The sequence below is a fragment of the Carcharodon carcharias genome, chromosome 3 (genome assembly GCF_017639515.1).
Source record: "Carcharodon carcharias isolate sCarCar2 chromosome 3, sCarCar2.pri, whole genome shotgun sequence".
Lineage (NCBI taxonomy): Eukaryota > Metazoa > Chordata > Chondrichthyes > Lamniformes > Lamnidae > Carcharodon > Carcharodon carcharias.
In genome coordinates this window covers 144,352,984-144,367,487 of record NC_054469.1, presented here as the reverse complement: position 1 = coordinate 144,367,487, position 14,504 = coordinate 144,352,984, and the positions used below count along the sequence as shown (strand labels likewise).

General features: G+C 43.3%; 1 protein-coding gene across 1 annotated transcript in view; it reads right to left on the bottom strand.

Moving 5' to 3' along the window:
* The window catches only part of pde11al (phosphodiesterase 11a, like), a 310,662-nt gene that overhangs the window by 55,711 nt on the left and 240,447 nt on the right, over window positions 1-14,504 (bottom strand). Inside the window, exon 14 of the mRNA XM_041183991.1 lies at window positions 6,098-6,188. Coding sequence (XP_041039925.1) covers window positions 6,098-6,188 — 91 coding nt within the window. The remainder of the gene's footprint in view (window positions 1-6,097; window positions 6,189-14,504) is intronic.

The window sequence follows — 14,504 nt, the reverse complement described above, 5'->3', positions numbered from 1 at the left end:
CTCAGCTATAGGACTACACCACACATGACAACTGGTATTGCCCTCACAGAGTTATCGATGAAGAAGTGACTCAGGACACATTTGAGTCTCATAAGGCCAAATTTAGGGGGGAGGGTAGAGAGAAGTCAGGAGGCCCAGAAAAATAGATACGATTACTACAGGCGCGAAAGAAAGTTCACTGTTGGAGAGACAGTTTTTGCAAAGAACATTGGAGGTGGGCCCAAATGGCTATTAGGTGAAGTTAGTGCTTTGACAGGACACCTTTCCTATCACATATTCGTTGAAGGTCGGATAATTAGGAGACATGTAAACTCAGGAAAAGGGAAACAGATCTACAAGATAAGATGTACCAAGCATTCCCGCTGGAATCTAAACCACATGTGGAAGGAACTACACTTAGTTTGGAAGTGCCAGGAGGATCCATTGAGCCTGAGGGAGTTGAACTGGAGAGCCTAGTGGACAGATGACTCCTGAGAGGGAGGCCTCAGATAAACCATCCAAAGTCATAGAACTATGACATTCGACACATTTGAAGAAGCCTCCAGAGAGACTGAACTTGTAAATAGTTTACTTATGTAAACAGTTGATATAATTGTAATTTACCTTTGAGTAAAGGGGGAGGGATGTGGTGATCTGTGGTGAAATACAGCTTTAAGAGAATGTGAGCAGATTGACCATGTGATTGTATTACCCAATTGCTGTGTAGAGCAGGCTACAATGTTAATCAGTACTTTAGAATACTTGAGAAGCACATATTATGTTAGTGCTCTGTAACTCGTGTTAATAAACAGCATGTGCTTCATCTTACATTGGTCTCTGTGTCTGTAGTATTTTGTTTACCAAAATCACTCACCAGTAGATAGGAGTGCAACCATGTTCGCTGAGCGAAGCGATAGAAGGATAGTAACACTCTTGATCCTATTTCAGCAGTATCTCCACCATGTTCCTACCCATGACATTTGTTCCAATATGGGCGACGGCAACTGGATTTACCCGCATCCCTTTCCAAGCTCCTCTCCAGTCGCTATAAGATGTTGCTTACCCTGCCACCAGGTAGGCAATGCGCCCTTTGAGATCCTCATTCTTGGCTGCAGCAGAAGCTACCTATTCTCCTATTACTACCACATTACTATTCTGGACTCCCACCCTCAGGCAGCTTCTGAGCCATGGTGCCTTGGTCTGCATTATGCATGTCCTCCTGCAATCTTTTCCTTGTCCTGACAGTAAGTGCGTCAAGTTGGATTTTCATCCTCGAGGTGGGTAGCGGGAGTTGGCCTGCCAGGCTCAGGAAAAAGTGCCTGCAAGGACAGGATTTTCATTGTAGGGGGAATGGGTGCAGGCTGCAGTTGGGCCAGCCAACCTGGGAAAAAGTTCGGAGGTAGTCACAGGGGCTGCTGGGTGAGGAGTTGGGTTGTTTAAAGGCCTCAGTGTTGTGGGACTTCATCCCAGTTATAATAAAAACAGTAAGGCCCCCTAGCCCTTACCCCTCTTATCCCTATGCTCCCTAGTCATGCCAGCTTATGCTTCCCAAACTCCCATTGGCCCCTCATGCCCCCATGCCAAGGTATGCCCCAAACAACCAATATGGCCTTTTATGCACCTTATGCCAAGGTATGCCCCACAAACAACCCCTATGACCCTTCATGCGACCCTTGCCAAGGTATGTCCCCACGCAACTCTATGGCTCCTCATATCTCCCCAGGCCAAGCTATGGCACTTCCATGCCCATTCACCCTCTATACGCTGTATAGAAACAATGAACCCTGTAGTGACAAAAGGATGCGTAAAAGCAGCTTTAAAAATTAATTTATTGGTAACTTTCCATTTTCTGAAGAAAAAACCCTTTTTACTACAGGCCAATGGAAGTGTCAATCATCCAGGCTCTTTAAAGTATCAACAGCAGAAATTATAAGCACTCGAAACCTCTTTATCTTGTGTAAATAAAGACTGTGCAATCGACAGCATACATCAGAAAGCCAGAGCTGTCAAGTAAGCAATGTTTTCCCTGGAGCTCAGATATTTCAATGGGCTAATAGATTTCTGGGCTCTCAGCCAAGCCTTATTATTTATTCTTCACTGACAGCCCTGGTATCAATTAGAGCGAAGGGTCATAGGGAGTAGGTGGGAGGCATATCTTAGCATGGATGGGTCATGAGGGACCATAGGAGGGTGGGTTGGGGGCATATCTTGGCATGGGTCAGGCATGAGGAGGACCTTTTAACTTACTTTTCAAAAGGTCCCCTCATCCAGACTATGGTTCATCTCTAAACAACACTTTGAAAATCTGGCCCAACTCAATGAAAATTGCAGAAGAGTAGGAGATACCTTTCCCACAATGGAGCCAGCCAGGTCAGGAGCGCAGGGTGCGGGCCCACAACCTGAACCAACCCATACCCTCAAAAAGCACTCATGAAAATTGAAATCCTGGGAATGGGGTTGGGAATCCCAGAATCGGGACTTACCCTCCATTTTTAAAGGGCTCCCAAGTCATCCTGATTCAATGAAAATCCATCTGTTGGGCATGGCCAGTGCCTGTGAAAACTCTTTCTTAATCTCTCCTAAATTCCCACTAGCTGGCTCCCTGTCAGTCATACCCTCCCTTTCCTGAACTTGTGTTTTCCTCCGGGATGTGATTATATTCTAGATAAAACTGTCCCGAAATTCTTTCCCCTGCCTTAAGTGTCAGAGTCTCTCCAATTTGCACTCCAACTCAATGACTCTCTCCAACTCAATGACTCTAAACAGGAAAGATTCAATATGGTGACATCTCCTGCAAACGTGTTTGCTTCAGCAACAAGCTTCCATATTCTGCAGTCTAGATACAAAATCTACTCTACAATATCTCAGACTAACATTAGTTTAATTAATTAAGTAATTTATTTATTCAACTTTTATTTGTAGTTATATTAAGTAGTTTAACTAGTTAAGCTATAAATTTAGTATAGTTCTTATACTTTCCTGGCCCTAGTTTAAATGACAGTTTACCTAGTTAATGCCTCTGGAATTCAATTCTCAGGTCTTAATGTCTCTGCAGTGCAGCCTGTTAAAGACAGGGAGGTTATTTGCTCTGAATACATTATTTTGAGCAAACTTTTAGCATTCAAAATTCTAAAGAAAACTAATGATAATTTAGAAATCTGTGGAAATCCAGCATTGATTTGTGTAACAAATTTCATCAAGATTTTTGAAGATATGTGAAGATATGACTAATTGAATAGAAAATGGGGAATCAGCAAATGTAATCCATTCATATTATCAGAAGTTATTTGAGTGAAACAGCAATTTACATTTACATAACTCCTTTAATGTTGGAAATCATTCTGATATGCTTCTTCAAACATCATTGGTTACGCATGGATGACTAACATTGAGCAAATGGTCTGAAAGGAGGTGGAGAGTGGAAGGTTAAGGGAGGGAACCCACGAGTTGCAGAAGAGATGAGCACAAATTTGGGGCAACAACATGCTTAAGGACTTTGCAGAGGAAAGAGAAGGTGGGGATGGGGGTGGAAGTTTGCATGGACAGAGGGAAAAAGGGTGGGATTTTTAATGAGGGGTTGACGGCACTTTTGAAAATGATTAGGACAGTTCCTGTGGTGATGAACCATTTAACAATGCCAACTAACATGGGAACGAGGAAGGAAATTTAGGTGATCACCAGTTTAGTTGAAATGGGGTTGAGGGAGTGTGAGATGGATCCCGAGGACAAAATTAACTTGTAGAAGGCAGTGGGATTGGGGTTATTGGACAAGGATTGCAGGAAGATTGGGGTCCAGGGCTAGAGTAGGTGGAGGCTCGGAGGCAGGTTGACTTTGTAGGCAAGGGGAAGGGGAGAAGCAGCGAGGACAGCTGAAAGGTAGGTCAACAGTTTGGTGACAAAAGAAATACCACAAGCTCCTCACATTTGTTTTGGAAGTGAGGGTGGAAGAGACAGGAGAGAGGCATCGAAAGAGGTAATATTGGAGAAAGGAAGCCATGGATTATCTTTTTCTCTTGGATAATCCTACTTAGTTGTCATGCTTAACAGAGGAGAGTAAGGCCCAGAAGAGTTTGATGCATCCAAGCAAATTAAATGATGGATAGCTAAGTACCACAAAAGTCCATGCCTCTTATTGGAATGGAAAATGGTGATTAATTGGGGACAAGGGCATCAAAGTTGATGGTGATGGAATGATTGGGAAATTCAACAGCTACCATGGTGAATGGCAGGTCAAAGAACGTAAATTGGGATTTTGAAAGTGCCGATTAGTAAGTGACCTGGATGATTTTATTTTCCCCCATGGGAAAGGTGCAGAAGGAAGTGTACTTGGAGTGGTTTAGAAGGCTGTGGGTGGTGATAGATACAAGGGAATTATCAGAGATGGCCTTGTCAGTGATCAAGACTGTGGGAGTCGACAAGCTACAGGAAATGCTAAAGTTGAGGAAATAGTCATGGGTAGGAGAGATTATATAGATGGAGAGATTTAGTGAAGGCAGTGAATTCAGAAGAGAGAGGGCAAGAGGAATTGGGATAGTGATTGAAATCATGAAGATGAGGAATTGCTCACCATAGAAGAGGCTAAATGAGGAATGATGTCTTGCAACATACTTAGAAATATTTAGTCATATAAACTGTAAAAGAAAAAGTGGCAGCATGGAGGGAAAGTTGTTTAACACACAGGAAACAAAGAGTTGGGGTAATTGGGTTGATTTGCTTGAATTGAAGAGGGGTTGGAAGTGGTGTACCTCAGGAACCAGTGGACTAATTTTTATTCTCTTGACGTTTGGATAATTTGGACTTGGACAGAGGAAACACAATCTCAAAATTTGTGACATCAGAAAAGTCGGAGATTTGACTAAGAGATTGAAAGGCCAAAGTCTTCAGAAAGACACAGTTGGCAGAAGGGACAAAGGGATGGCAGATGCAGTTTAACGAGGATAAAGGTGAGGTGATATATTTTTGGAGAGAAAACATGGAATGGATTATACAATGAATGGATTGACACACAATAGCGTGGATGGCAGAAAGAATTTCCAGCTGAACACATAATCACCTGGGATTTCCACAAGGGTTTCTCAATGGGAGATTTATGGAATCCTGGGAAAAAGATAGGAACAGCTAAAAAGGGTATTTATAATGATTCCACAGCAGTTGTGCTAAATGGCTGGGCACGAGATCTGGAGAACCCTATAGAAACACAGGTTTGACTTACACACAACTAATAAGGTTGGGAGTAAAGAACTTATATTTTAATGCCAAGTAAAATCCCCCAGTAGCACCTAAATAATAAATGAAAAGGGTTCCTGTCATTCATGCAAGAATTCACTATTTGCTGACAACATTGGCAGATTTCCAACTTATTGGATCTTGGTAAGCTAATTAGATAAATTAGATAAACTGTTCAAAATGAACAGCCATTTCAACAATTTTGATTTTAAAGGTCTTTTCATATATTTGTGTTTGGGGAGCTCCAAGATGATCCTGGATAATCCTTTATTTAGTTTTAATAGGCCTTTCTTGAAAATTCCGGCAAACATGGATGGAAACTGGTCACTGCAAAGATGGAAGTAAAGTTTTGTGTGTCAGTGAATGCTCCCTGTTGGTTAAACCTACGCATAGAGTTAAATAATAAAAATATATTTAAATTACAACTTGTAAGAAGTAATGGTTTAGAACTTGTATCACTGTTTCATACATGAATAAAGCTTGCTGGTCGATGGAGATAGCAATTCATCTGATACTGTACTTTGCTAAAAAATGCGAGGGCATAAATTATTGGATAACAAATCAATTGTGTGGCACTAATCAACTTAATTCCTGTTAAAGAATCCTCGTAAGCATAAACTTTCATTTGTAATAAAACCCTTGCTTTCCTAGGCTTTTGCATAGAGTGGGCAGTCATGCATGTATATTTGGTATTAAAGTTAGGCTTAATAATTACCACACTATAAATTCTCATGCTATAAATGCATAAAAGTATAATTTATAAACCATGATATTTTGCAGTTCAGCAACCATGTTTATTAAAAACTGATACCCTTTCTATGGTTTATATTGCATTTGCAAAAAGCATTTTTTTTTCTAATTTTGTCCAGAGTAAGTGCTTTTGTTGGCTTACCTCACTCTGCAATATCATTACAGCATGGTTGAAATGATGGTGTTCCAGAGTGGCTGACGTTCCATACAGCTGTGCTAAAGCAGACCCACTCCTGGAGGAGAAACAAATGGTAGAAACTGTAAGAATTATCAGAACTACAGTGCTAAAAACTTGTGTTCATATTAAAGCATGGATCTCCTGGTTCATTAAGTCACAACTTATTAGTCAGTAGCTGTAGTTAGTGAAATTTGAACGCACGTAAAAGAAAAACTCATTTGTGCTAAATTTGTTGTACACACTTTTTCACATGTATAAAGTTAAATCGAAAGCTAGCCAAAAGTTTACAGTTGTGTCAAGGATGCTCTAAATATGTTTCCCTGAAGTCAGCTGTGAGGAATGGATTTGTGTGTGTGTGTGCAATGTGTGTGTATTTTCTTACCCATGGAGTGAGAAATTCCATTTAAAATAACCCAGCAGACAAAGCCTTTTTACTTAAAAAAAAGGTTAGCTTATTTTGCACTATTGCTCTGGAAGTTACTTAAGAAAAGATATTGGGCTAATTTGTCCAGATTTGCACTAAGCGTGGTAACGGATGGGAAAAAGGACGTTTTACCTGCTGGCCACAATGGCGGCTTTTAATATATTGTCCCAATCCTGCCTCATTAATCTTGCATTCCTGGGAAGCATGCCGGGTTGCTGGCAGGGTAGCGTCTGACTCGCCCACCCCACTGTCACCTCAGGCCCTCAGTAAACTGGATGCCATATTTAAAGGCTGTCCCTGCAAAGAGCTAGCACTCTTTGAGAGATAAGAAGCAGCTGCAAAATCATGGCTGCAAAAGGGAGGAAACGTCTTCCTCCACATTTACTGACGCTTCCCTCGAGCGCCTATTGGACACAATGGAGGCCCGTCGCAATGTCCTCTACTCCTGCTCTGGGCGAAGGCCAGCAAGGTGAGAAATCCAGCGTGGGAGGCGGTGGCAGCAGTGGTGAGTGCCAATGCCCTGTAACAAAATTGGGGGCAAATTAAAAAGCAGCGCCTTAAAAGGAAACTGCAAAAACAAAAACAAAATTTAAATGAAACTTACAAACATTAAACCAAAATGTAATCAAGAGGGTCAATAAGACTCCCCAGTCTCCGCGGTGCCCACTGAGCATGGAAGGGCTCGATGGTGCCAGCAGACACCATGTGCTCCCTCTCCAGGGACACCCTGCAGTGAGAGGCATGGAAAAGGGGCAGATAGTCAGGTCCAATGACCCCCTCAATTGCCCGGTGCCTGGATATGTTAATGGCCAACATGGCCATTCACGAGGAGCTTCTCCTCCCACCCAAGAAGATGTAGTTGTACAGCCTGGGCACAGGTGTTAATCACTTGTACATAATGTTCACTTTGTTAATAAACTCCCAAGAATTTCTCCTTGACTATGGCTCCTTGTTCTGGTGAGCAGTGTTCGTTTCACTCAAGATGTGAAACTTTGGACCAAAAACATAAAATGCTGGAAAAACTCAGCAGGCCTAGCACCATCTGTGGAGAGAGAAACAGAGTAAACGTTTCGGGTCCATATGACCCTTCTTCAGAGCTGAAGAGAAGAGGAAATGTGATGACATTTATACTGTTTGGGGGGGGGGGGGGGCAGGTGGAGTTGGATAGAAGGCCAGCGATAGGACAGGACAAAGGAGGCACTGACAAAGATGTCATGAGCTAAAGGACAAAAGGAGCGTTAATGGTAGTGGTTAGTGCTAAAAAAGGATAAAAAAAAAGAATGAGTGTAGAAAAAAGGGGATTGAAAGAGAGGGTGAAGATGGAGGAGCGAGTTCATTGTCTGAAGTTATTGGAACTCAATGTTAAGTCCAGGAGGCTGTAAAGTGCCTAATGAGAAGATGAGGTGTTGTTCCTCCAGTTTGCGTTGGGCTTCTCTGGAACATTGCAGCAGAAGAATAAAATGAAACTGGGGACAAGGATAGCTTTGAGATAGAATGAGTCGGTGCTGCTGAAGAGAGAGGTCGAGTGTGTTAATATGGCAGTGCATGGCACTGAGTGTGGATCTCAGGATGTGGCCTTGGTGAAACCTCAGATGAAACCCTGGTCCCTGCACAAGATAATGGAAGGTGTCTTAGTCCAGGGCCTCTTCCCTGTGCTTTATGCAGCCTTCAGGCTAAAGCAATGGTTTGGGCTCACACTCCCTGGATACATTACTGATGCCTGTACCTCAACAGTGCTTGTCATTGCTGCCAGAATGTTGTGGGCAGCTGTCACAAACTTCCGTCATTCTGTCAGTGTGGGTGGAGGCTTGCAATATCCCACAGAGGTCACCTGTAGAGCCCTGAAAGGAACCACTGGCATAAAAACTGACTGTTGCGGTCACTTTCGTGGTCACTTACACAGCCATTGGCAGTGGGTGCCCTCCATGAACCCATGGTGCCAAATCCTGCAGCAGCTGCCAAATGTGACTGACTAGTTCCCTAGACATGTGTAGTCTTTGGCGACACTGGTTCTTAGTCATCTGCAGGAATGACAAGTGCCGTCTAAAAGCTCTGGGTCTAGCTAGGTGCCAACCAGTAATGGATCGCTGTGGCCCATCAGTGGTATGCGCAGGATCCCCAGCCGCCACTTCTTCCTGAAGGTGCTGCTCCTCCTTCTCCCCAGCCAAGTGCCTCCATTGCCCTCTTCTCCTTCATCTCAGCTATCTGTAAGCCATGAAGCATAAAGCTAGGTCACCAGGCTCCATGCTCCTGATGTACTCCTCCTAGAGGATGAAAGACAGGGATGCATGGTTTAGCATGGATGTACTAAGAATCTCTCTTGGTTAAGTTTGAAGGCTCCTTAATGCATCCCAGAGGGTGCTGACCACCACTTGAATGGCCAGAGTTAGTGCGCTGCATGGCTGTCCAAAACCCCCTCATCTCCGTCCCACTCCACCCGACCGATTGATGGCATTTTTGCCCACTGGACTGTATACTGTGCTCTCAGCTCAGCTGCAGGCATTCTACAACCCCACACTGCAAGGCTGCACTGTTAGCTTGAACCATGGGGGAGACTGGTCCAAACCTGAATGATGACATTGGGAGGGGCTGTGAGTGCCTCCGCCAGTGACTGCTCCATGGCCAGCTTTAGCAAAAAGATTGTTCAACGTGCCCAATCATCCAACTGTTCTGCAGTCCATTAAAACACTTTTTAGTTTGCAGTTTGTGCCTGAGGGGTGAAAAGCTCTCGAGCATTTGGTGGCACTTTGATGCCTCTGCATTGCTTGAGTGGGCAGATAAACTAGAGGCCCGACTCCAAGCATGTCAATGTGGCTACTCTGGAACTGTCTCAGCTGTGGGAGGAATGCTCACTTTATACAAGCTTTCCCTAATGTGTGGCCACTTCCCCCCACCCCCAGCGCCCCACATGTGCTTGTTTACTACCATCAACAGCAGTGCAGCCTGAATGGAGGTTGCAGAGGAGGTCAGCAGCTGTGGGGTCATCTGAAGGGCACGGCTGCAGTGCCATAAGAAGCTCAATGACCTCTTATGATGTTGATGTGTGTAATCGATTTACAGATGGATCTATATGGAAGGATGTGAGGATGTGATGTGTGTCAAGGGTGGGATTGCCTAGTGTCTTGGCCAAGTGCACAAGGCAGCATGAAGCAGAGAAGGCACTCTGCATGGCACTGGAGGATTCTGTTGGCTGGGATGGGGAAGGCTTATGAACCCGACCTCTGTTAGTTAGCAAGGAGCATTGAGAATTGTTGATCACCAACAAAGGGTATATTGGGCACACAATTGAAAGCATGATCTTTGCACAGCAGATTCAGTAGCAGTCCCTTTTGATTTGCAGGAGAAAAGGGCACATAACGCCTGAGAGAGAGCCAAGACCACAGGCAGTCAACCAAATATAGTTATTTTCAACCCTCTAGAAGAGGAAGTACTGGAAATGTTATAGAACAAATGGAGTCGCAGAATTGGGCAAGGTTGGCAGAAAGCCCCAGAGTGCTTAGATTCCGAGGATGCATAGCAAAGATAGTGCTTGGCGGGGGTGGGGGGGATTTGGGGGGGGGGGGGGGGGGGGGGGGGTCGGGGGCGATGGGAACTGGCGAAGTTGGCTGGGAGGTGGCGTTGATGGGTTTGGACTTAGGGGGTTTGCTGAATTTGGGGATGATGTGTCTCTCAATGTTAAAGGGGCTGAAGTTTAAACCCTGGTTACCATCTCCCAACATCTGACTGTGTGTTTTTAGGAAGTGTGTCTCTCTGAAGTCATCTCAAATGCTCTCACAGGTGAAACATGGCAGCTGCAGCCATCCCCCCCAATGGACCAACGTTAACCTCTGAGGAGGAGGAGAAAGCCTCAGAGGGTTCAACATCACATCCTTGCTCTGCATCTAACACCAGCGCAGATACACACATCTCGGTGGGCATGCATGAGTTGGCTCAAAGGGTGTGAGCAAATGGCAGTTGCAAGACCAGCTGTTAACGACTGAGAAAGTTCAGGCCTCTGGCACTTGTAGGAGTGTTGGAGGCAACCCAAATCTGAGCCCCAGGCTGATGACGAGCCTCTGGCAGCAGATGCTGGGCGTGCAGCGAGAGGTACACGAAGCTATGGCAGAGATCCCAGAGGGGTTGTGTGCAATGGCACAGTCAGTGGAGGAGTCCACCCGGGCCATGAGCACTGCGATGATCCACTCTACAGAACACGCTACTTCCTCCATTGAGAGACTGGCAACTGTCATAGAGGGCCAAACCCAGTAGCTCACTGATGGAATACAGAATGTGCGTTCTGACCTGCATCGCTAAGTGAAATGAATTCATTGGCATGCCTGAATATTGCATCTGTGAAAATCTTTATGCAATATGATTGGCTGCAGGCAGCAAAATCTCTCAAAAGTCTCTGGATGATGCCGTAACCTTAAGCCTACCCATGGGCAGCTGTCCTCCTTCTCCTCCTTCTCTTTCTCTCCCCCTCACTGGAGGAGGAGCCCCTTCCAAAATGGACAATGCTTAGCGGGGAGGAACAGCAATCTCAGAGTCCAATACTGGCGTACAGAAACTTCACTTTAGACCTGTCTCTAGGTGCCCTTCCCTGACAATATCTCCCATTTAAAGCTCAAAACAATTATTAAAGAAACCTACAACATTGGCAAATTATTCCACCTTGACCAACAGACTCTTCTGTTAAAGTCAGCCATTGTCCCTCCGGCAGCCTTTCCAACCAACTTTGCAACTGGCAAAATTCCTTTGAACATCTTTCCCATGTACCCACTAAAATATGGCATGGGCAACTTAAAATCTCAGTCTATTGGACTTTTAACAAGGGGAAAAGGATGTGGAATGAGTAGAGGAGAGATGTGGAAGTGTGGGGTGTGGGAGGAGGAGGAATGAATTTACGTCAGGAGCTCAGTGCGCATGCTCAAAGAAAAACAAAGAGGCAAATGAAGCGGCAAGAGGAAATTCCCAGTAGTCTCCCACGTCGCTGCCCTGGAAATACAGGACAGGAGGAATCCTGGGGTGAGGTTGCACCAGATATGGAATAAACAGTAAAAATACACGACAATCTGGTCACTCTGGTTTTGTCCAACCAAACACTCTAATGCTGTGGTATTACCTAATACTTATATTTTTAAATCCTGGGGAAGGTTTCATCAAATAATAAACCAAAAAATGAGGGCTAAATACTGTAGATGCTGGAAGTCTGAAATAAAAACAGAAAATACTGGAAATACTCAGCATTTTCTCTCTGTTTCTTTCTCCACAGACGCTGTCAGACATACTGTGTATTTTCTGTTTTTTACACCAAAAATAATACTTGAGAAATGTAATTCCTACAGTGTGCTTACTTGTTACTTTTGCAGTGTTACAAATTGGATGATTCATTTTTTGTAAATGTCATCATAATTTTGTAAATGACTTCACAAACCTCCAGCATAGGAAGCACAGAACGCTAGTGCAGCAATTTTTTCTATGCCCAAGCAACAGTTCAGCTGGTTCATTGTTTATAACAGTCAAAATATATTGTAATCCTTGAAGCATTTAGAATCTGGTTACTTTATAAAGTGGAATCTGGACAAACAGAATATATTAAACCAACGTTAATCTTGGATGGACATACGGATTCAAACAAAATAAGTTATGACGGTAGATGATCTTCACTTAGCTTTCTCACAACTTTAACCTCCTACAGCTGCAGCAGATTATAGGAAAATCAAACTGTTTTCTTTTTCAGATCCCAGCTGGAAGTGTGGATGGATAATATCTCTGAAAACTTGTGTAATAGTAATGGGTCATCTACACCATTATTATGGCACTGAAATTCAAGGAATTACTTAAGGCATGCTATAATTTCCTGATACGCTCCACAGTGACCCACACCAAAAGAATTATCATAACTCCATCCCATTACTATCAAGGGTGATCGCAAATGTATTAAGTTATCGCAGCTTTGATTGCCGCTGCCACTTAGCCTGCTACGGAACAATGCTGGAGTGGTCAGAATCAGTATTCAGTCACTCAGTCATATTATCTACATTAAAGATAACTATTTAATATATTGGTATCTTGATCATAATCTTAAGCAGGCGTAGATACATGCAGGTTGCTGTGTTGAGGGCTCATATACAACAACTATATCACTACAAACTGAGGAAGGGCTTCAATTTACAATAAACTTGGAAGTTTAATGTTGTCTTGACTTTAAAAGAATCCTTGAGGATAACATTTTTAGGAACGTCATTGAAATCGAAAACGTCAATAAAGTGCTAAAACGTATTTTTTGAGAGCCAAAAATATTCTGTTTTTCCCTCAACTGATAATATTTTCTATTAATATTTATTGAGCCTGTGCGCTAACATAGATTGCAACTGGTTAGATAAGGCTAGGTATTGCATGCAGTTCATGAGAGAAAACCTGCACACAGATCCCTGTTTTAGTGCACAGTTGTCAGTCAATTTAAGTCCAAACAGGACATTCTGTTTGTATATATAGTGACCTATTCCCATGCTCGGGGATCAGAACCATTGTTCTTAAACACGTGCCTATTAGTAAACTGTTCAGATCAGGAATACTTACGCATGCTGAAAAAAGCTCAGAAGGAGAAAAACTGATTTAATCAACTCTAAATTGATTTATTAGAAAACCATCACTATATTTATAACTGGAGAATTCCGCAAAGTATTCAAGAAATATGTGAATATTCTGCTAATTATTTTACATTTTGTATGAAGTTTCCACTAGATTAAACTCTATGGGTGGAATTTAATGGTTGTGGAAGAAGCCATTTTCAGGAGGCCCAATAGGATTAAATTCCAGTCAGACACTTACCTGCCCACCATCGGCCTTCCTGGCTCCAGTGAGGGGAATTTCCCCTTGGAAATCCTGTGTGGGGTGGATGTCCGCCCCTGAGAGCTGCCAGCCACTGCCAGTACTGCAATGCGGCCTACACTAGCGAGCGACAAAGGAGCCCAAGGACAAAGGTGAATAGGCAGGTTCACTAGAACCAGACAGGGAGGCCACGGCAAGGATTTGGGGATGTTGACATAAAGAGAAGGGAGTGTCTCATTTCAGGTTCCTACAGACTGGTGGGTGCCTCAGAGTCATCAGGGTAGTAATTTGTTGACCTAAGTATGTGCTTAAAATCATTTCTTTTATTCAAAATGTTTAATTTAGATGTGTAAAAAAACTTCTAAGACTCGATGGACTTATTACTACTGAATTCAAGGCATGCATCTCAAAATCAACATACGAATTGCAAAACAGTTGTGGCAGCTGTTTCGCGATTTCCCCTGGGATTTGAGCAGCTCAGCATTTACCATCCACTGAGCCATAACAAAATTGGGGTCTCTTTGCAGGATATATTTGAAATTACTTGATTGGGTTGGAATTGGTGAATCTTAAGGTTATGAGTGTGAGAAGCACTTTGAATTCAGGAGTGGGTGTGAGGTTTTTTAAAGTGGTGAGACTTCAAAAATGTGTGTATCCATGGCTAAAATCTCTTTGGAAGTAGAATAAATAACTCTGATTCGGTTACAAAAAGTATCTAAGGGTAAGTTAACACAGCTGGCGGATAAGTTGCAGTGAGGTTACCTGTAGATGCAAAGAAAGCAGACGGAGTTGAAGTGATAGCACAGCATTTAAAGTTGGAAGTGAAAACTAACACTAGTGAGTCACAGCTGGAGGTAGTGAGACTTCAGTTAGAAATGAAGAGGCTTGAACTTGAACAAGCAAAGGAACTGAGAAAAGGAGGCAAACAGAAAGAAAAAAGAATTGGAAATGAAAAAAAACTGGAATTAGAGGCAGCAGAAGAAGAAAAGGAAAAAGAGAAATTATTTTAAAAAGAAATGGAAATGTGAAAAGTTGATCTCCAGAGGGAAAGGTTAGCAATGGAAGAGAGAATGAAGGAAAGAGACAGAAGCCAAAATTTTCCTGTTGGCGATCTGGGGGCGGGGCCCACTTGCC